The sequence below is a fragment of the Juglans microcarpa x Juglans regia genome, chromosome 1S (assembly GCF_004785595.1).
Source record: "Juglans microcarpa x Juglans regia isolate MS1-56 chromosome 1S, Jm3101_v1.0, whole genome shotgun sequence".
In the NCBI taxonomy this organism is placed as follows: domain Eukaryota; kingdom Viridiplantae; phylum Streptophyta; class Magnoliopsida; order Fagales; family Juglandaceae; genus Juglans; species Juglans microcarpa x Juglans regia.
In genome coordinates this window covers 2237403-2261561 of record NC_054595.1, presented here as the reverse complement: position 1 = coordinate 2261561, position 24159 = coordinate 2237403, and the positions used below count along the sequence as shown (strand labels likewise).

Below are 24159 nucleotides of genomic sequence, written 5' to 3'. Positions count from 1 at the left end.
CTCAAAATTGAGGGCCTGAGAGTGGAGCCGGGCAGAGGCGGTGCGCCGGTGGTTCACAGCTGAGAAGAGAGGGAAAACGTGCTATTTGCTCTGTTTTGGGTGGAAAGACAGATGTCTTTCGTGGCTTACAAGGGAGGTCACGGGGAGGCGTTGGGTGGTGCTAGGGTAGTTTCTGATTGGTGGAGGATGACCGTGTGTGCGTGTTGCGGGGATAGAGACAAAGAGAATGGGAGGGACAAAGAGTGACGGACACAGGGGAAGGGAGGGAAAGTGAGAGACAACAGAGGGAGGAGCAGCGGGCCATCGAGAGGTTTAACAGCGTGAGGAAGGTGGCGGACGATTGCTGGAATGGTGACGGACGGTGGCGGTGACGCCAAAACAGAGGGAGATGAGAGAAGAGAGAGAGCGGGAGAGAGGGAGGATGCTTATGTGAGCATTAACCGGAAAACGGTCCCGTACGGAACTGGTTCCTTAGTTCAAAACTGGTCGGTACGAATCCGATTTTAGTTCAAATTCAATGTTTTTTAGGATCGAATCGTTGATTATATTATATATTTTAAATTAATTTTTTAAATATGAAAAAATTTAATTATAAACGATTTTGTACACTATACGTACACACATTCAATATAATTGATTAGAAAGTAAATTTTATTAAAAACAGTACTAATTTGAATTTAGAATATAAAGACAACAAGATTAATACGCAGATTAGTACGCAAACTTGCTTGCATATAGAAAAACTCTTTAAATATTATATATAATTTTTATACGTAATATATATATAAATGATAATATAATTATATAAATTATTATATATAATATATATAATAATATAAATTATAATTATACATAAAATAATGTTATTATAATTTATAACATAAAATTTTAATCATAAACAAGAAAATTTATTTAATCATATGTTTTAAACATAAAATATATATATTAATAACATTTTATGGCCTGATAAATTCTTAATATATTCATTTTAATAAATACATAATACATTAGTAATATTAATATATATTAGTATATTAATTACATTTTATGCCCTAATACTAACACTATTAAAACTGAAAAACCGGACTGAACCAGACTGGAATCGGTAAAATCGAAGGTACCGGTTTAAGAGGGTAATCGGTGCATAATCGATTTTCGAAAATGCAAAACTTGTGCATACCGGTTCGGTCCGAAATTTTGTCCAAAACCAGACCGGACCGAACCGGTTACACCCAAAGTTTTGAATACCGTACCGGAAGTCGTACCGGTCAAGGCACTGGAACGAAATATTTCGGTACCGGTACCGTTTCGTGTACCGTTTCGGGATAATATTTCGGTCCCGATACCGTTTCGGTACCGGTACCGGTACCGTTTTGTATACCGTTTCGGAATAATTTATACTTGAATAAATTATATATATACAAGCATTAACTGTATTCTAAAATAACAACAGAATAAGTCATAAACTCAATACTTCTCAATACAAGTCTTAAGTTTTAAGTTACAACTAACATAAAGTTATAAACATCAACATTATCATGATAAAGTCATTAACGTCACCACGTCATCAAAGATACTCATCCTCATCAAAAAGACAATAAGGATCAAGATTCGACATGTTAATCAAAATATTTTCATCAACGTCATCACTGTCATCAACATCAATACCAACATTATCATTGTCTTCCTCATTTAGTGAGGCTAATGGCTCCTCAATATTTGCCCAATCCAAATCTTCTCCATCAAGAAGCTCAGATTCTTCACCCACCCATTCTTCCATCAAATCAATGTTTTCAAGATTGATTGGATTTAAAGCATCTCTTCCCTTTTTTATGCTCCTGTAAAAATAAAATCAAACATAAGTGAAAATATTATATATTTTTCAAGAGTGAAAACATTAGTATTAAAAAAATTTACCTCTCTCTCAGCTTCAAGTTATAACGAACAAATACTAAGTCATTCAAACGTTTATGTACTAATCTATTTCTCTTCTTTGAATGAATAAAATCAAATGTGCTCCAGTTTCTCTCACATCCAGTTGCACTACAACATTGACTTAGCACTCGAACAGCAAACCTTTGAAGCGTTGGAACCTCGCAACCAAATTGGGTCCACCATGCAACTATAACAATAATGCAATTATAAATTATTAATCAGTAAAAATAAAATAAGATAAAATTTAAAGTACAAAGTCACATTATTTAACAAATGATATTGATAAATGATAATACCTGGATTAATCTTATCACGCTGGCGGATTGCTAAAGAATGTCCAAACTCACCTATTGCATTCTTATACAAGTCAAGTTCTGCAATGATCTTATCTTGATTATCGGGATCAAGTTCCATCTTCATAACACAACTGTTGAAGCCTCTTACAACATCATTTTTATTTTTAAAATTGGGGCTATAGTAAATTCCAGGATTAAGAAAACAACCCGCCGCATGTAATGGACTGTGAAGCTGCCTATCCCATCTTGAATCAATGATCCTGGTGAATGGACTGAATAAACCAACTTTATTATTGCATCTTGCTTTTATGTTCTCTTTGGCTCTTTCCATTGCATCATACAAGTATCCCATTGCAGGTTTCTCATCCCCGTCAACAAGTCGTAGAACACGAACCAAAGGCTCACTAACTCTGACAATAAATTGACATTGAGCCCAAAACTCTTTATCTTCTAAAACGATCTCAGCTATCTCCTTCCCTATGTTACTCTTAGAATGACTTGATGCAATCCATTTATCACAAGTAAACATTTGTCTGAGTTCTTTCTTAAACAATAGCAAACATTGGATACTTAAAAAATTTGTCGCAAATCTTGTAATTGCAGGACGACACAAATCATGACCTTTGGTAAAGTCTTTTCTCATCAATGCCAAAACCCAACCATGGTTATAGATAAACTTTGTTATCTTTTTTGCCTTTTTTATAGCATCATCAATAAGGGGAAAACATCTTGAATCAGAAAAATTCTCCAACATTAAATCTATGCAATGAGCTGCACATGGGGACCAGTAGAAAGAGCCATACTTCTGTTGTAACTTTTTTCCTGCAGCTTTATAACTTGCATCATTGTCCGTTATGAACTGCACAAGATTCTCAACTCCAATTTCTTGAACAACCTCATTAAAGATATTAAACAATGTTTCAGCATCTTTTCGAAGGTCAGATGTATCAACAGACTTCAAAAACATTGTACCTTTCGGACAATAAACTAGAAAGTTGATTATTGATTGTTGCTTCTGGTTTGTCCAACCATCTGCCATTAGTGAACAACCGGTCTCATTCCAAACCTTCTTAATTTGTTGCAAATAATCTTGAACCTCATCTACAGCCATCTTTAACAAATTTCCTCTCAACTCATATAAAGATGGGCCTTTGAATCCTGACCCGATGGCAGTCATGGCAACGATAGCTGGTTGATAAAACTTGGATTGAGCTGCATTGAAAGGCAGATTAGCATCATACCACCAACGTGCTACAGCCATCTTTGCTTTTACAATCATCTCATTTGAAGACATAGAACTCTTAATTGAAGGTTGGGCCCCAGGAGTTGTTCTTGGAGCAAAAAATCTACTCAATCCACCCACTGACTTTCCAGTTCTAGATTCTTTCGACTTCCCCTTACCTTTTGAAAGCTGAGACTGTCCCTCTATACTATTACCATCATCAATATCATCAGATGTTAAATCTATATCGCCTCCAATCTCTGAACTTATTTTTCTTTTCTTCTCTTTACTTTTTTTCATTTCATTAAGCAACTCATTCATTTGCCATTTTACATCTTCAGTGACCTTTTTACATGCTTCTACATCGCCTGGAATCCCAGCTAGATGATACTTCAATCGAGTGATTCCGCCACCTCTAATTACTTTATTACAGTATAAACATTCGGTATTATTTCTTGCCCCTGGCACTGCACGTGCATGGGCCCAAGCTGCATCTTCTGATCTTACAGGAGCAAGTGCTGGAGTTGAACTTGAAGTCATACTACAGGTTGATTGACAACTAGACATTTATAACTATTAAAGTATAAAACATTAACACTTATAAGTAAGCCATTAAGAAGAAACTCAATCAAATCTAAACTATAAACAAACATCTATAAAATATATAAACAAACATATATAAAAATATAATCTATCAAAATATAATCTATAAAAATATAAACAAACATCTATCAAACATCTATAAAAATATAATCTAAAACATTTATAAAAATACAAACAAACACTATAACAATATAATCTAAAACATCTACAAAAATATAATCTATAAAAATATAAATAAACATCTATAAAAACATAATCTATAAAAATATAAATAAACATCTATAAAACATCTATAAAAATATAATCTAAAACATCTATAAAAACAAATACTATAACAATATAATCTAAAACATCTACAAAAATATAATCTATAAAAATATAAACAAACATCTACAAAAACATAATCTATAAAAATATAAACAAACATCTATAAAAATATAATATAAAACATCTATAAAAATAAACACTATAACAATATAATCTAAAACATCTACAAACATATAATCTAAAACATCTATAAAATACAATTATGATTTATTTATAAAAAAAGTAACAAAAAAAAAATCAAACTAAGTAAAAAACAAAAAAAATAGTAAAATACCGAGATGAGGGCGGTGGTCGGCGACGTGCGGTGCGACGAGACGGAGGGCGGTGGACGCTGGCAGCTGGCTGGCCGTCTGCGGTCTGGGACTCGGCTGCTGGGCTGGCGCTGCCGCGCTACGCTGTTTGGCTATGGGACTCGGTTGCATGTGATGATCTTGAAGGAAGAAGTAAGAAGTCTGAACGTGAATGAAGAGAAGAGAAATGTAGGTTTTAATTTTGAGGTGAAATTCCAACTTTGCCCCTAACTATTTGCCATAATTTTGAAAATGCCATCAGCCTTAAACTCGACTGACCCGGCCGAAATATGTACCGGCCGAAATTTATGTTTCGGCCGAAACATAAAATACCGGCCGGTACAGGCCGGTACCGGCCGATACACCCGGTTTTTAAACCGGTACGGAATAGCATATTTTCGGTACCGGCCAACTGACCGGTACGGTATGTACCGGCCGTACCGGCCGGTACGGAACGGTATCAAAAACAGTGGTTACACCCCTAGTTATGGTCTGTGTTGGTATGAGTTTGATAAATGTAATAAACTGCTAAAGGCTCTTTGAGGGGCCTCACCTCCAGTACTCAGTCAATTGTGGAAATATTTGTAATCTCATTAATAAGACGAATTACATATTTATAGATAAAGGAAATAGACTTAGTCAATGAAATAATTGCCCTAATTGGTGACTACACTAATGGACCCACGACACTAACCGCAATATAATAAATGAAAATAGTTGAGCCCGTGGAATACCCCACTAAGCCCATTACTTAACTACCTACTGCAACTAACAAACTTAAGCAAGTAAATACAAATATCAAATGACCACAAGGCCCATAACACAACCCAACCCACGTAAGCCTCAGATAGGCATCCACATAACTAGGGTTTGAGATGGGCTCATAACAATTCTCCCCTTCTTCAGAAGACCTTGCCCTAAGGTCTGGGTATCACCACCGCAGCTCTTCACTGTCCTTCCACGTCACATCCTCTATAGCCATTCCCTTCCACTGTATAAGCACTCTACCCTTGCTCTGCTTCCTTTCTTGACCATTCTTCTCTGCAGAATTTTTTCGAGCTCAAGAACTAAGGTTCCCTCGGTGATAACTCGAGGAAGTTATGTGAGGGGCTGAATGTGTGCTCCTAGCTTCTTTTTTAGCCACGAAACATGGAAAGTATGGTAGATTTGTGTGTGTTTGGCAGATCTAACCTGTATGCCACCTTCGTACTCTTTGTAACACTGTGTACGGCCCATAGTATCGTGAGCTGAGCTTGAGGTTTCACCGCATGGCGATGAACATCTGGCTATAAGGTCAGAGTCGTAGGTAGACCTTGTCTCCGATTTCAAACTCCCTGTCGGTTCATCTTCTATCTGCAAAAAAATTCATCTTGACTTGCATATCTTGTAAATTTTCTTTTACTAATTTGTTGATGAGTTCCCTGCTCTTGAGCTCTTCATCCATTACTTGTACTTTGGTGCTTCATGATTCATATGGGAGCATCCGAGGAGGGAGTTGTCCATACAGAACCTCGTATGGTGAGATTTTTGTCGATGTGTGCTTCGAAGTGTTGTACGCGTATTCAACAAGGGGCAACCACCTTGCCTAGTCATGGGCTCTGTCACTGGAGAAGCAACTCAGGTAGCATTCTAACCCTTTGTTCATGATCTTTGGTTTGACCATCTGTTTGTGGATGGTAAGCCGAGCTGAGGAGGAGTTTTGTCCCACTAATTCGAAAGAGTTCCTTCCAAAACTGGCTTGTGAACACCAGGTCCTTGTCACTTAAAATAGACTAAGGCAAAACATGTAATTTAAAAATGTTATAAAAAAATATTTTTGCCACTAAAATAGTTGTATATGGGTGCCAGATGGATAGAAAGTGAGCATATTTGCTCAATCTATCAACCATAACCATGATGTCTGTCTTCCCTCCTAAGGGTGGCAGTCCCTCGATTAAGTCCATACTGATATCTTCCCAATTCCTTGTAGGGATTGGGAGTGGCTAGAGCAAGCCTGAGGGCTATATGGCCTCCACCTTGTTTCTTTGGCAAATGTCACACTCTCAAACATAAGCCCTGACATCCCTTCTCATACCAGGCTAGAAAAACTCTTTTTTTTATTCTTAAATATGTTTTATACACTCCTGTGTAGCCCCGTAATGGACTACTGTGGAATTGTTGCAGGATTTGCTACTTAAAAAGCACCAAACTTCCAAGATGCAGTCTACCCTTGTAAAAGAGCAAACCATTGCGGATTTGGTAATGAGTAAGGTCCAAGATTCTCTGATGATAGTTGCTAATGAGCTCCCTCAACTGGGAATCTTGGGTGTAAGTCTTCTGTAACTCCTCAATTCATTTGGTTTGTATAAGGCTTAGGGCTTGTATCTAGATATTGAAGGTTGGGTTCTGTTTGGTTATTGGCTGGTTTGGAAGATTGTGTTCTATTTGGTTGGTTGGTTGTTTGGGTTATTTGTTTTGGTTGGGTGGAGTAAGGGATATGAGATAGGGCATCAACCACTGTATTTGTTTTACCACTTTCGTACTCCACATTGAAATCATACCCTAGTAACTTGGATAGCCATTTCTACTGGGCAGGGGTTCCTACCTTCTGTTCCATAGGATATTTTAGAGCTTGTTGGTTAGTACGAACAACAAAGTGCTAGCCTACCAAATAATGCATACATTTCCTAACGGCCATCACTAGGGCCAATAATTCCTTCTCATAAGTAGATAGGGACAGAATTTTACCTTTTAAGCTCTAGCTTAGATAAGCAATAGGTTGCCCTTCCTGCATTAGTACTGCTCCCAACCCTTCACCTAAAGCATCATATTCCACCACAAGAATTTTGTTAAAGTCAAGTAACCTTAAAACTAGTGGACTCACCATGGCCTTTTTAAGTTTTTCAAACGCTGCCTCAGTCTTTTTAGTCCAACTAAAAGAGTTTCTCTTGAGTAATGCAGTTAATAGGACTGCAATAGAACCATAGTTTTGCACAAACTTTCTATATTACCCTGTAAGTCCCAAAAAAACCTCGTAAAGCCTTGAGATTTTGAGGTAAGGCCAACTTTGCATTGCTGCAACTTTCTGTAGATCAACTTGTACTCCTTCCCGGGATATGATATGTCTCAGATATTCTACCTCTTTGCTGCCAAACACACACTTAGACCACTTTGTAAAAAACTGATGTGTTTTGAGGATTTCCAATACTGCATGTAAGTTCTATAAGTGCTAACTTAAAGATTTGCTATATACCAAAATATCATCAAAGAACACCAAGACAAATTTCCTTAAGTAAGGTCTAAACATCTCATTTATCAATTTCTGAAAAGTAGATGGAGCATTGATGAGCCCAAAATGTATCATGAAAAACTCATAATGGCCTTCATGGGTCCTTAAAGCTGTTCTGGGGATAACCTCAGGGTACATTCTAATTTGGTGATAACTAGATCGTAGATCAAGTTTAGAAAAAATTTCAACTCCATACAACTCATCTAATAATTCATCTATGTTGGAATAGGGTATTTATCTTTAACTGTGTCATTGTTGAGGGCACGATGATCCACACAGATCCTCCAGCTACCATATGCCTTTCTTACTAAAAGAACATGAGAGGAATAGGGACTTTGGCTTCCTCTAATGACTCCACTTTTCATCATCTCATCTACCAACTTTTCAATTTCAGCTTTTTGATAGTAAGGATACTTGTATGGGCATACACAGGTTGGTTTTGAAACTTCTGTCAACTGTATTCTATAATCATGGCTCCTGGGTGGGGGTAGTCCCTTAGGCTCATCAAATACCATTTCAAACTTGTTCAAAACCTGTTGTACACTTGGATCCAGATTCTCACTAGTCTTCTCAAGCTCCCCTCCTATCATCTGCAGCCAAATGCCCTTAACTGACCCCTTATTGAACTTAAGGGCATGATCTCGTTCCTCCAGAAATTTAGCTAGAGGTTGTAATCTTTGCAACTGTACCAATACATCATTAAATTAAATTGCATTGTGAGATTGACAAAATTTCACAAAATTAGCCCCAAATTTCTCAACCAGTCAACTCCCAGAACTACATCACATCCTCCGAAGGTCAATAAGTAAAGATTAGCTCTAGTCTTTAGGTTTTGTAGTTGGAGAGGTACCACCCTACTTAAACCATGGCAAGGAAGGTTATCCCCGTTAGCCACCTTAATTGTTAATTGACTTTTCCCCACTGACAGTTTAGATCTCCTTGCTACATATGGATCCACAAATTGTGTGTACTTTCTGTATCAATGAGACTAATACTTTTTTACTATTAATTATACCTTCCACCCTTATAGTTTGGGTGAGATGGAACCTGGCATGACATGTAAAGAGATGCCAAGCAACTCTCCTTTCTCCCCTTCTTCTCCATTAGATTATGTGGGTTGTATGATGGATAGTGCTCCCTCGGCTTCACCATCTTCTGCTTCTAGTTTGAATCCTTCCAATAAGTATAGTCTGGGTCTGATACACTTGTGTCTTGGCTGAAACCTGTAATCACAATAATAATGGATACCTTTCTCACGTCTCTCTTACATTTGTGCTAGTGGAATTCTTTTAATGGGTAGGGTGTTTTTTCAGGGTGGATAGGTAGGGTTGTAGTGTGAAGGGTTAGGCTTAAAATCTAATTTTTTTGGTGGTGGAGGTAACCTCAATGGAAGAGGTGGTGCAGTGAGTTTGGAAATGGCCTGAGATGCAGGTGGATTATAGGCTTGGTTTCTGGGTACCACTCCTTGGCCTCTTCTGTACACTTCTTTTTCCTGTAACTTAGCCAATCCAAAGGCAGCAAGTAAGGTATTGAGTTTAAACATAGTTACTACCAAACATAGGTCTTATCTTAGCCCACTAATAAAATGTGCTTATACAAAATTCCTCTATGAGATCACTGATTTTATTAGACAATATTTTGAGCTGAGCTTGATATTCTTCCACAGTGGCTATTTGCCTAAGTTTAGTAAATGCTCCTATCGGATCCTCATATGTAGAGGGCCCAAAATGCACTTTAAGTGCGGCTACAAACTCCTCCTAACTGTGAACAGGCCCAGACTCCATTAACCAACAGTACCATGATAATACTTTGCCTTCCATATGAAAACAGGATATGTGTAATTTTTTTATCTTCTGGAATATGAAAATATGAGAAAAACTATTGGGCCTTAAGGACCCATTCCATGGGATCAGACCCATCGAAATTGGGGAAATCCAATCTAAAGGACCTTGCATGGATCCCTCCTTGGTTTTTGAATAATGGGTTCCCATTGAATTTGAAGGCATTACCTGTGGAACTCTCCCCTGTGTTCTAGTTACCTACTGCTATTGCTAGTTGCTCATAGCTGGTTGCCAAATTGTTGAGTTGCTGCAAAATTACCTTCAGCATTTGCTTCTGTCTCTCTTGTCCCTCCCGTAAGTGCACTGACTCGCCCTTCAACGCGGAAACTGCCTCGGCCAATTGAGCATGACGAGTTCCCCCAGTCATGTTGCAGGAACACGACTCTAAAACCACTGTTATGGTATGTGTTGGTGTGTGTTTGAGAAATGTAATAAACTGTTAAGGCTTTTCGAGGGGCCTCATCGCTAGTATTCAGTCAATTGTGGAAATATTTATAATCTCATTAATCAGATGAATTACATATTTATAGGCAAAGGAAATAGACTTAGTCAATGAAGTAACTGCCCTGACTGGTGACTACACTAATGGACCCACAACACTAACCACAATATAACAAATGGAAATAGGTGAGCCCGTGGAATACCCCACTAAGCCCATTACTTAACTACCTACTGCAACTAACAAACTTAAGCAAGTAAATACAAATATCAAATAACCACAAGGCCCATAACACGACCCAACCTATGTAAGCCTTAGACAAGCATCTGCATAACTAGGGTTTGAGATGGGGCTCATAACAAAGGAGAGAAATCGGAGGGAGGGAAAGTGAGGCCGAAAGGCATGAGAGATGAAATGGACTGGCAAGGCGAGGCATGACGACGATGTGTTGCAACCAACGAAATAGAAAAGCATACTAGAGGGAGAGAACAACAGCGAGAGACGAGAGGGTGACAATGTAACAATCGGGCCATGCGAAACATATGAAGAGGAAGATTAAGGGAGATAAGCTTGGTCTTGCGAAAGGAAGGAGAAGAATTGAGTTAGGGTTCAGATGGGAAGAACATGTGTCGGCTTATACTTGTTGTCGAAGGGAAGAGAACTGAAGACTTTGCTACGTGAGATTATGCATTTGAAGACAAGGGCATGGGATGCGCCATGCTTACGATGGGCTTGCTAGGGGTTTGTCATGGGCCATAGTCAATTTGAGTCTGAAGAGTTTAGTGGTCTTTAATTAGTAGTACTGTAGATAAATTGGGCCATGGGCCATAACATTGGGTTTGCTTTTATTATATTTCCTAATTTTAGTCATGAAGAGTTGGCCACGTTGAGGACACCCGTATGGAAGGGTTAGTCTATATGTCTTAGGGTTATATCAAAAAAGTATCATAACTCTCTATTTCTCTCTTACAACTTTCTATGGAGGTACTCACCCTTGAAGTGATATTTGCTATCAATACAAGTTTATTTTATAGATCTATTTCATTTTTGTTATCAGAGATATACGATCTATGTGCAAATACAAGCTTTTTCTATGGCTGAAGGGATAAGACTAAACCAGCTCCAATATAGCTTGACTGCTCTGGAGAAAGCAACTGATGCTCAGTATGGCAGGATGGAGAATCATTTCCACATCCTGGAAACCGAGATGGTAACCCTGAAAAACACAGTCAAGCAACAGTTAGCAACTTTAACTCATGATCTACAAAAAAAAGAATCAAAGCCTTCACCAAGAAGAATCTTCCTCGAGGTTGCATTTTTTAGATGAGAATAACTAGTCACATAGAGAGGTGCACACAAGGTAAGTCCGCCTAGATTTCCCAGTGTTTCAGGGAGAGGCCCCAATTGGATGGCTCTACAAGGTAAATTACTTTTTGCTTTTCACAACACACCACACACCCAACGCATGAGGTTAGTGTCTTTTCACATGGAAGGATAAGCTATGATTTGGTTCCAAGGGATGGAATAGTCGAGCCAGATATTTGATTGGAATGCTTTTGTGAGGGCACTATTAATAAGATTTGGTCCTAACCCATATGATGACCCCATGGAGGCCTTAACTAAACCAAGACAAATAGGGTCTGTGGAGGACTATAATTCTAGGTTTGAGACTTTATCCAATAGGTTATGAGGCTTATCTGATACCTATAAACTCAGTTGTTTTTTGAGTGGACTAAAGGATGAAATAAGGTTGCCTGTGAGGATGTTTAACCCATCAAACTTGTCTGTTGCCTACAACCTTTCCAAGCTACAAGAAGAAACCATGAACTTGTCAAAAAAACCCAACAAACCCATTTTTTCCCATCCACCAGAACCTACCCATTCTAGCCACTAGAAAAATCCTTACCTGCAGAAAACCTCAATACCCATATAGAAAATCAACCAAAACCAAACGAAAGAGAGGAGTGAGAAAAAGGTTATGCTACCACTATGATTCTAAGTGAAGTTCAGGTCATAGATATCTAAATCCTAAGTTATACCCCTTGGAATAAGTATTACATGGGCTTGAAGAAGACATTGGGCAGAACTTAATTAACCCTGAGATGGAAGGAGAAGTAGAAATGTTGAAGTTAGATCCTAATTAGGATAATCCTGAAATCTTTCTACATGCCATTATGGGATCACACAATCCCAAAACTATGAGGGTTAAGGGGAAGATAAGGGCCATGTGGGTGACCATTCTTATTGATACTAGGTCAACCCATAAAAATGATTGGTACGTAGACATATCTCCATGTTCTTGTGAATCCACCACTACCCATTTAAAAGGTTAGTGAAGAACATATTTTCATGCTCTTGTAAATCTATTTCTATAAAGTGTAGACAATAAAGTAATTGAGACACGTAAAATCAACCTCAATGTTCATAATTAATTGATTAATATAAAGACATAGAGAATCAACTCATAAATCAAGTGTGCATGAGGATGCTTGGAATGGGTAGTGGTGACGTAGAGGAAGGTGCACAAAAGTCATGGCTGCAAGTCATGGTGCTTCTGTGTGAAATTCACATAGATAATGGCCATCGGGTTACCCTGCCATGAAGTTTGTATCCATTTTCCTTGTCTCCATTGATGTTTAATTTCACAATAAAAATCAGTTTTCTACAACAATCATCATGACTTCATAATATCTTAACAAAGACATTGATCATAGCAAGACAAAGACATAACAAGAGAGGGAAAAAAAATTCAAATTCAAGAGCTGCCAACTCACCCCAAGCAGTCAACAGTTAAGTATAACTTAGAATATATTGTCACAAATTATATCCTAGCAAAGACATTAATCACAACAAGAGACAAACATAACAACGGAGGAAAAATAAATTCAAATTTAAGAGCTGCCTACTCACCCCAAGCAATCAAGAGTTGAGTATAACTCAAGAATATATTGTTACAAATTATATCCCAGTAAAGACATTGATCACAGTAAGTAAAAAAACATAATAATATAGGGCAAAATATTCGAAATCAAGAGCTGCCAACTCACTCTAATGGGTCAATAGTTGAGAATAACTCAAGAACGTATTAAACAAATTATATCCCAATAAACATATTGATCACAACAAGAGAAAAAACATAACAATAAAGGGCAAAGACTTCAAAATCAAGAGTTGCCAACTCATCTCAATTGGTCAACAATTGAGTAGAATTCAAGAACATATTGAATAAATATAGTGATGACCAATATATCCCAGTAAAGATAATGGAGAGAACAAGAAATAAATTTTTTATTTATAAGCCAGTGTAGATAACATAACTAGTAAAGTACTTACATGTCATAATTTGATTTGGAAGAAAAATTTTAAAATTTGAATATTATAAATCAAATTTTACAATTTAAGTGACGTGAATGATGTGTTCTATACACTGATTTGAGAATAGAATAACTCAATAAAAAAAAAACATCATAAGAGAGGCACATAGAGTTTAAATTTGGAGATGTTATAACCTTAAGCAATCAAGAATTCAGTATAGGTTAAAAATAAATTCATATAATGATATCAATAGATGCAAGCACTGCCAATGGAGAAAACATGAAAAAAGAACCATAAAGCCATTGAATGATTAACCAAGAGTGACCATAACCTCTAACTCAAAAGCAATTCTCTATAGCTGATTTTTTAAAATATATCACACTTTCAATATCTCTTAGCAAAGCCAACAAAGAAAATAAAAGAAAAGTATAATAAACTTATAATATAATTGAAGTGTCAAACGCATATACGGGGTCCAGAATGGTCGATGGTTAGGTAGAGGAAAGAGGTACAACCATCATGACTTAAATCTCGGTTGCTTTTGTGAAACCTTCCACAATGAAAATGGTCATTCAAGTTCTTGTCATAGAGATTGAGCCCCTCTCCACAATGCCCCGATTTTATACTCCCAAAATCCAACCATCATCACACCTTATTACAGTAGAAATATAGCCCTAACGACGGTCTGTGCATATAAACACCCCAAACTGCAAAATATTTGTTCAAACAATAAAATCAAGACCAATGCAATACAGTGATAAAATGATTAATCAAAATCTACCAAAACAATCACATGAAACTTGAGATATGCAAAACACCTTATAGACAAGATATACACAAACAAAAGATGGGAGTATAGAATAGTCACAAAATTTATAGCTTAGTGACAGTATAGACATGAGCCAGTCCAATAAAATTGATTTACAAGCTTATACCAGATCATTATAGTCCAGTGGTTGAAGATAATCAACTATAGATCGCATAAACCGAAGTTAATCTATCACAAATGATAGCCCAACGGTCGAACAAAATCATAGCCCAGCATTCAAATGAAATCATAGGCCAATAGTCACAAATCCTCATAGCCCAGTGGTGGAACATAAATCATAGATATGTGGTCAAAGATAATCGACCACACAGATGGCATAAACCGAACTTAATCTATCACAAATCAGCCAATATACTCTGAAAATCTCATACTCATAAACCCTACACATTTCTCTAACAAGCATAAATAGAGACCCAAATTTATACAACAGATTTTGTCAACGAATAATACAAATTTTCGATTAATTCGGTGAAGCCAACAAAGAAATTCGAAAGGATTTATGAGGCTTATATATATTAATATATATATATATATATATATATATATATATATATATATATATGAGAGCGCGGTGGAAAAAGTTACCGAAGATAATTTTTTTTTTTTTATAAAGTGTGAGGTGTATGATAATAAATAATAACTGATAAGAAAAATTATTCAAAAAATAAACCCTAAAACGCTTAACCAGATGTGGGGTCAAACCGATCACTCCATCAAATTCTTAACCATATCTTAGTAAAAAATCGTGGATGCTCTGCCGGATAGAGATGCTCATATCGTTTTATGTTAACTTTAGGATTTAGCTTGATTTATAGGCGGATAAGATTTACATAAGAGTTAATTGAAAACTTGTGGCAATTTCATATATTACGACGCGTCAACTTTATTTTTGAGAAAAATCAATATATTTTTTGAAATGATAAATAAGTTTTTCATAACAAAGAGTAGACTTTATATTTAAAAATATAAAAATTGTAAAAAATTTGGAGGGCACTGCGGGTGACTCTTTTAACTTTTTTTTCTTTTAATTTTTCTTTTTTTTGAAATTTGTGTTTTATTACAAAGAATTTATTTATTATTTGATTTTTCAACATTATAATTCACATTTGATAATATGTGAAGTTAATGGTGAAGCTAATGCATGTTTTTTTATTAATATTAAGAGAAATGCTTTACTAATAAAGATATTAACAAAAATAAATTTATAAATTAAGATGATTGGTTAAATTCTATTTTTTTATTTTAAAATAAATCTAACGTAAAGATGGATCAAACTATAACAGATTAAAACTTTATTTTTGTGAAATATTTTCATCTAGCTCTCTTAATTATTAATCGATACAAAAATAAAAAAATCTCTTCATAACTAAGAGCACTAGTATTGGATTATGTATCTACATATACATCTACATATTTACATAATATGAGCTTAAATTAGACTCCATTAGATTATGCATATCTAAAAATTTGTATAATTATGAATAATATCTCTATAAATTTAAAGATGTACTGTTTATTCTCTAAATCTTATTTTATTACTTTTTCTCTCTTCCCACCAACTGATAGAATTTTAGGAAAAAAATTTTAGAGAGTGCTAAATAATATAATTTGTAGTAGTGCTAACTGTAAAATATAAAAAAACAAAATTAAAAAAAAAATAATTATTTGATTCAAAAATATATGATATGTAAGTTTTTTTTAATATGTAATATCAATCTTCAAAATATATGAATTAAGATATTGAGAAATCAATCCCATTGCCCTGACGCAGATCACACGTGTTTGACAATAATTAGGTAACACTGTTCAGAAACAGTCCTATCGAGAGCTCACCAAATTTGGATTTAACAAGTCAGATCCCAACATCCAATGCCCAAAGATCATTCTGAATTCACCTGACACGTTTCAGGAAACATTTCTCAGTTTCCAGAATCGGATCAGAGATTCTCCAGGTTTGGTCCCGATCTGTCCCCATTTAAAGGAATTCCTCGATGGGGAAGGGAGGCGGCTGTGTTCCAAGCAAGAAGAAAGTACCTTCAGCCGTCGCTGCTGCCGATGCCAGTGGCTCGAGGAACGCGCCGATCCTGGTCGAGGACGAGCCTCATGGCGCAGAGCCAAACGCCACGGTCGAAACTACGACCTCAGGTCCAATTGCAAAGCTGAAAATCTTCATAGTCTTCTACTCGATGTACGGACACGTGGAAGGCCTGGCCCGAAGGATGAAGAACGGTGTGGATGGGGTCGACGGCGTCGAGGGAGTTCTTTACAGGGTTTCGGAGACGTTGCCGAGCGAGGTGTTGGAGCAGATGAAGGCGCCGCCCAAGGATGACGGGATCCCGGAAATAACGGCGGCGGAGCTGGCTGCGGCTGATGGGTTTCTTTTCGGGTTTCCGACGAGGTACGGGTGCATGGCCGCGCAAATGAAGGCGTTCTTTGACTCGACGGGGCAGCTCTGGAAAGAGCAGAAGCTCGCGGGTAAGCCGGCAGGCTTCTTCGTTAGCACGGGCACCCAAGGAGGCGGCCAAGAAACCACTGCGTAAGCGTACTTTAACCAAATGGAATATGGATATGCATCATTGTATTTGTGCATTTAGTCTGTTTGAAGGATTGCTTCAGTGGCGTAGAAGACCATGATAATTGTTCTCTAACTCATAATGGGGTTAATATATTTATTTGACAAAATGTCTGCGTATAAAATGACGTTCAAACCATAGTCATAGGATGACGTTCAGATTTTCTAGTTATAAAATATTTGTGTTCTCTGACGCAAATGTCAGTGTGATCCTCGATAAGGCTTCTAGCATAAAATGACGTTCAAGTCACCCTCCACTGACAATTTGGTGGTGTCATTTGTCATGAGCTTGGGGTTTTGCATGGCTGTCATGAAAATGGGGGTTAAACAGCTGTCAAGGTGAATTAGAATATTATGGGTATAGAATTGTACTTCTCCGTAAAATAGTTGTTGCTCTCATTAGTAGGTGCTCGCCTAATTCTTTCAGGAAGGTATCCGGTAAGTTTTAGAGGCAGGAAAGTGCGTGGCATTTTTGCCTCTGCCACTGACTATCTATCAGACATTTGCTTCATTCCGGGGATTTATGAAATCTCTATCTAAGGAGACGTGGGAGCATGATTATCAGCATTCGGAAGAATGCATGTGTCCTGTGATGTTAAAGTTGGGAGGCCAAGTTAATATGAACTCTTTTTAATGCAATGTGGCTGTCTTTGAAAAGAGATTGGAAAAAAAGGAAGTTACCTCCATTGATAATCTGTTTCACATTTGGGTCACTAACATTAGCTATTCTATATTACAGATATGTAAACTGGTTTTACTTATAAAAGAAAAAAGATATGTAAACTGGTTTTTATTCTGATAAGTTCAGATTTTTAGCCCACTTATTGTGAAGAATCGGTTATTCCAATGCCCATAGTTCAATTAGGAGTAGAAATGCTAGTGTGCTACATTTCTATACTCCACACATGCATATGTACATGTGCTTGATGGAAACTGTTTTGTAATGTCTTAATAATCCTTGTTTTTTTACTTTCTTTCGTTAAATGGGTTTCTACTCTATACGGAAGAATGCTGTTGCTTGATTCTACTTCACAAAAGGTTTTATCAGTTGCCAATACTGCAACATGAACAGAATTTTACTAAATATATTCTGAAGAGATGAGACTCCTTCTATCAAAATGAACTAGCAAGTTTCTGTCGTCTATTACTATGATTGTAGTATGGATTATTGCATTCATCATAAGGGCAGAATTTTGTACAGGACTAAGATTTTGAAAGTCAGAAACTTCAGAGCCTTGAAAATTTTGCACATTATCAATATTTCCTTTTATCCTAATGTTTTTATTGAGTTAGCGGAGGTTGGTGTGGCAGTTGCTTGAGCTTCATCAGAGTACTTCATATGCCTAAAGTTGTGGGTTCCGTATAAATTTTCGTTTATCAAAGTATTTTTGCAGATAGGAATTGAAGGACTGTTTCTCTGTGTTCATAAGTGCATCTGTTCATTCTTTTCTCAGTTTTGATGATTGTTAACATCAGTGTAAATAGTTTGAGAGAAAATATTCAAATGGTTTCCATTCTCCTATTGGCTGCAGTTGGACAGCAATCACCCAGTTAGCGCATCACGGAATGCTGTTTGTTCCCATTGGGTACACCTTCGGAGCTGGGATGTTCAAGATGGACTCAATTCGAGGGGGTTCACCATATGGTGCTGGAGTTTTTGCTGGAGATGGCACAAGAGCACCTAGTGAAACAGAACTGGCAATCGCGGAGCATCAGGGCAAGTATATGGCTGCAGTACTCAAGAGGCTCAACGTTGCATGATGGTCACATACAACACAGTTCGTAAGTATATACATGGTTCCAGCTCATCAAATCATAAATATTCGTTCCTTGTTTGGTCTTTGGAATTTCGGGTACCATAGTCAATATGTCTCCTATTTCTTCTCTCTCTCTCTCTCTCTATTCTTCTCTTTGAAAAGCTGTACATGTTTTGAAAATTCTTCTGCTTGATTCATTAATAATTATGTGAACTTGTCCAATTGCTTTTCATGTACACTTTATTCTATGACATGAAATTGAAATGAATAGATTGTATCAAGAAAGATTCGCATCTCGACAAGTCACCTAGACAAGTTTTGATTAGTTTAAGAATTGTATTGAATTTAATTCACACTTCACAGCAATATTCTTGTCTTCCAAACCCTATAAAGGATGAAGAATTATTCCAGATTCCATCAAGAAATTAAAAGAATAGAAAGAATAAAAATGTAACAGATTCCTCTTCTCAAACCAAACGACATGCTTCTTTCACAAAAAAGAGAGAGAGCACGAAAGTAGTGAGAGTCATCGAATAAAATGACAACTTTAGTGATTCGGTGGTCATGTTACAACCAAGCTAATGGTTAAGAATATGCTGAGCTGGCATAACCGGAACCCTTGATTTGTTATAAACAGCCAAGATTTTGTGAAACTCTACACAGGCAGTTCAAGGGAAATGGGGGAAGCAAAGAGAACCGATTCCCTCGTATAGAAACGAAGATTTATTATAAAAAAGAAACGAAGATTTGTACCGCATATTTATTTATTTTAAATTTTAAATTTTAGAATTTTCCATTATTTTTTAAAGCTGATATATGAATACGTATAATTATAATTAGAGATATGATTTGTACATATTCTAAATAGACAAGTCTTATATAAGCGACCTCATTTAAAAAAAGTAAAAAAAATGTTATTTTTTATTAGTGAGATTCATTTTTATACAAAAGGATTGTACGGGTCTTGTAAATAAAATTAGAGTCGAGCTACTCTGCCGCCTAGAGTAGCCTGCTCAATCTGACCGCTAGGCTAAATTTAACATTTTATTTCTTTCTAGTTTTTTAATTCACATTTTTTTATGATTTTAAAATATTTTAAAAAAATATAAAAATATCAATACACAAATTGTTACTTCTTTTAACTATTGAGGAAAAAAAAATTAAAATACATGAAGTGTCAGAGAGCAAAATGAGTGGCAAAGTAGATTTTTCATAAAATTATAAGCATAACAACACCTTCCAATAAGGAAAGGAAAAGAATTTCCGAACAAGAGCAACGCATGTGACTGGTTTCCTTCGCTTTTCCTGTAAGCGATGTATGCATGCTATATATAACTACTAGGCTCGCTCGCACTCTCCCCAACTCGAGACTCCAAACTCGTTAAGATCGCAAAGAAAGAAATAAAAGAAAGAGAGACAGAGATGGAAGACACTCTGGGTGCTTTGAGATCTCTAATGGCTTCTCACTCTCCGCCTCTTGCTGCCTTGGTTGTGCCTTCCGAAGATTATCATCAGGTTTTGCCTCTTTTCTCTTTTGTTTCTCTCACTCTCAGTTCCAACATCTCCTTTCCGTATACTCTCAAGTGTTCCCAACTACATTATTTCCCGTTCTTTCTTTGTTTTCTTACTTTCTCATGCTTTGGAGAGAACTTTTTATTCAATAATTGGCTGTACTAACAACATTCTGATCAGTGATGAACAGTAACCTTCCATTGAAATCTATGCTATATTTTCATGCATCATAGATTATCTGTAAATGGTGTTTGGGATTTAGAGATTAGCTGCGCAGCGTCACCGTGGCAAATACGATTGGCACTACGAAATTCGGCTTTAAATTTGGACTTTTGATGGAATGGAGAACCTTTATGTTGAGAACCGTAAAGCGAAGCCTCCAATTTCGTCCAACTCTAATTCCATGCTGCTAGATACAGCTCTAATCTCTAACTTTTTAGCTGCGGTCCCAGACTCCCAGTTGTAGACGATGTCACTGTTATTTTTAGCAGTTGACAAGTTTGATCTCGCCTCATTTATGACACTACGTCTTTTGAATCTGTTTTGGGAGTTGCTTTGTCCTCTGATTATCTCTGATGAATTGACTTTGTTTATTAATCATTTTTTTTTTGCAGCACACGATTCAACAGTACAGAATTTCAATTGACTAATTTTAATTTTTCCTTATTTTTTTAATGTGAATTGTGTTTGTTGCTGCAGAGCGAGTATGTGTCTGCACGAGACAAGAGACGTGAATTTGTTTCTGGCTTCACTGGAAGTGCTGGTTCGTTTTAAATATAAGAAACACTGTATACAATCATAACTGTTTTTTTTTTTAATGAATTGTAGGAAGCATACAGTACGCTACTCTCTTGAGACAATAATCCATCTTAGGATGAGCTGATTGTAGTTTTTATTTAATCAACATTAAACTCGTTGGGGCTGACTTGTTCCATCTTTTGTCAACATGCCGTACTGCACAGCTTTTGTGCAGTACTAGAGCCCCATTTTCCTGCAATGACCCGTCAAGGTCAGGGGTATTATGTGCAAATTTGAATAGAACACACTGCTAGGAAATGGTTCCCCACACCCTTGCAAAAAACAAAACAAAGCATTAAACTCACTACCCTTTATCTGTATTTCATTCAGGTTTGGCACTTATAACAATGAAAGAAGCACTGCTGTGGACAGATGGGCGTTACTTTTTGCAGGCAATGAAAGAACTTAGTGATCAATGGAAGCTCATGCGTATTGGAGAAGACCCATCTGTAGATGTCTGGATGGCAGATGTGAGTCACTATCTTTTAAATATTCATATGAATTATTCTTGAATACTCTCATGGATGTCTTTTTCTTTCTATCATCCCTTTTCAAACTTCCGTATGTCTTCATGAATCTTATTCTATACTTTTTTATATTGGTCCAATTTCAACCAAAGCATGTATTTTTATCTAGATTATTGTCACAAGGTTGGACTCAGTATAGGAATGATTGTGCATGGGATCCCATAGTGCCTGGTAGAGAGAAGTTCTTGTGGTTTATAATGACAAGGAGTTTCAATTATAATTTTGATTAATTTTTTTCGAGTATAAATTTGAATGTGACTTGGGCTTTTCTTGGATCATTAAAAATGGTATCAGAGAAAACTCCCAAGTTACCAGTGTGAGACTTGAGCCATGCCTTTTCTGGAAAAGCCTAATGAGGATGTCGGTCATACGAGTGAGGGACACCCGGACTTAGTATAGGAATTATGGTGAATTAGATCTCGCATTAGACTCCAACTGTAACATTAACAATTTGTTTTGGAGTATAATCTAAATCTTAGCTTGGGCTTTCTTTGGGTTGTTACATGTAGACTCCAACTTGATTCTTAAGTCTCTATCTCTTGATCACTTAACTTCCCAGGTTGCTATAGAATCATGTCATTTAATATTTGCAGTACAGAATGATAGTGTTGATGGTTCTACTACTTCTATAAATTCAGTTTTTATTTAAATATGCATTTTTATATATTAAATGATATTTCTTCATTATATCTAGTGTAAGTTTTGTTTATTTTTTTTATTAGAATCTGCCAGAGAAAGCTGCCATTGGTGTCGATCCCTGGTGTGTGTCCATAGACACGGCACAAAAGATGGGAGCGTGCTTTTGCCAAAAAACAGCAGAAGCTGATTCAGACTTCTAAAAATTTGGTGGATGAAGTTTGGGAAAATCGGCCTCCATTGGAAGTCAGCCCTGTTATTATACATCCATTGGAATTTGCTGGTCGTTCTGTCACAGACAAGTTGAATGATTTGAGAGAAAAGCTCATAGAACAAAAGGCTTGTGTATAATCATTACAGCACTTGATGAGGTAAGTTTATATTTTCCTAAACTTATATTCTTTCTGCTCTTATTATCTTCTTGTTAATAATTTCTTGAAATTTGGGCCCCTGACCTCTATTCAGATACTTTATCATTGATTCTTTCATGCAAAACTTCAGTATATTTTCTTGTGCAGGTTGCTTGGTTATATAACATCCGTGGGACTGATGTATCCTATTGCCCCAGTTGTTCATGCATTTGCTGTAGTAACATCCAACTCAGCCTTCTTTTATGTGGACAGGAGGAAGCTCTCTTCAGAGGTCAGATTCTAAGATTGAACTTTAATACTGCTTTTGCTTTCTTAAAAAAGATAAATAAGGGTGCAACTTTATGATAACAACAAATAATATTCCCTTAATTTGTATCAAGTTTAACCAATACTGTATCTGATAGCGGCTGTTGAAACCATAGAGTCCTTCAAGTTCCAATTGTTATTTTTCAATACAAATTTGAGCACATAGTGTTGACCTAATTACACTGGTAGACTTTTCTGAGAAACATGTTGTATGCAGGTAAACTCTTATATGGAGGAGAACGGAATTGAATTCGGGAGTATGGTGCATTGGTGCAGATGTGACCTTGCTTGCATCTAATCAACTCAATCCTCTGTCTGCTATCAAAGGAGCTCAAACTGAAGTCAAGAGTGATGTGGAAATTAATCCTAGTGAGACTGATTTGACCTCATATGGATTGACCCTGGTTCATGCTGCTATGCTCTGCATTCAAAACTGGATGCTGATAAGGTTCTTCTACAGCCATCACCTTTGGCTCTTGCAAAAGCTATTAAGGTGGTATACGTGCTTCCTATCCAAAAATGTATAATAAATGGTTTTTCTAATGCTGATAACTGAAGCTTACCTATTTATTAATGAACTGATAAGCTGAGATCATAGATAAATTAATCAAATGTGTTTGTATAGAACCCCATCCATGAAAATATGTGCAGTTATCACCTTGGCTCTTGCAAAAGCTATTAAGGTGGTATACGTGCTTCCTATCCAAAAATGATAATAAATGGTTTTTTCTAATGCTGATAATGAAGCTTACCTATGATATTAATAACTGATAAGCTGAGATCATAGATAAATTAATCAAATGTGTTTGTATAGAACCCCATCCATGAAATATGTGCAGCTACGAAAATAGTTCTTGAGCTGCTGACAGCCTGCTAGTTTAGTTGGTACTCTTTTATTTCTTGATAGATTTTGCTACATGTCTTTCAATGCGATTTTGGTACTCTTTTTTTTTTCTTGATATATTTTGCTACATGTCTTTCAATGCGATTTTGAATATCCCCCCTTTATAATGTTTTGGCTGATCTTAAGGAGGGAATGTTCATGATTCTGCTTTCTTTTCAGCTTTCTAGAATGTAATTAGGTCTCTTTTGTATACTTCCTGTGTACATGGGCTGTGCCCTAGTTTCATTCAATCAATAAAGTTTCTTAACTTAATAAAAAAAAATGGTTTGGCTGATATTGGATGTTATTGAAATTACCTTTATATTTTTTTGAGTTTTCTGATTTTTATATGGGCTTGCAGTCTTGTGCTTTTCTTCAATATATATGACTTCTTAGTTTTCAAGTATCATGTGTCCTGCAAACTCCTCATTC

The 24159-nt window shown here is 36.5% G+C and overlaps 1 protein-coding gene and 1 pseudogene across 1 annotated transcript; both read left to right on the top strand.

Moving 5' to 3' along the window:
• Positions 1-16147: 16147 nt before the first annotated feature.
• LOC121247116 (probable NAD(P)H dehydrogenase (quinone) FQR1-like 2) lies at positions 16148-18975 on the top strand. The gene is made up of 2 exons (XM_041145458.1): positions 16148-16901; positions 18470-18975. Exons 1-2 carry the CDS (start codon positions 16357-16359, stop codon positions 18696-18698), a joined length of 774 nt encoding a protein of 257 aa, XP_041001392.1. The 5' UTR covers positions 16148-16356; the 3' UTR covers positions 18699-18975.
• A 916-nt stretch (positions 18976-19891) lies between these two features.
• On the top strand, positions 19892-24153 carry LOC121245043 (annotated as a pseudogene).
• The last annotated feature ends 6 nt before the right edge of the window (positions 24154-24159 follow it).

Coding starts and splice junctions, on each gene's coding strand:
- LOC121247116 (XM_041145458.1), top strand. CDS start 16,357: ATGGGGAAGGGAGGCGGCTGTGTTCCAAGCAAGAAGAAAGTACCTTCA. Junction 16,902..18,469: donor GGCGGCCAAGAAACCACTGC/GTAAGCGTACTT, acceptor TATTGGCTGCAG/TTGGACAGCAATCACCCAGT.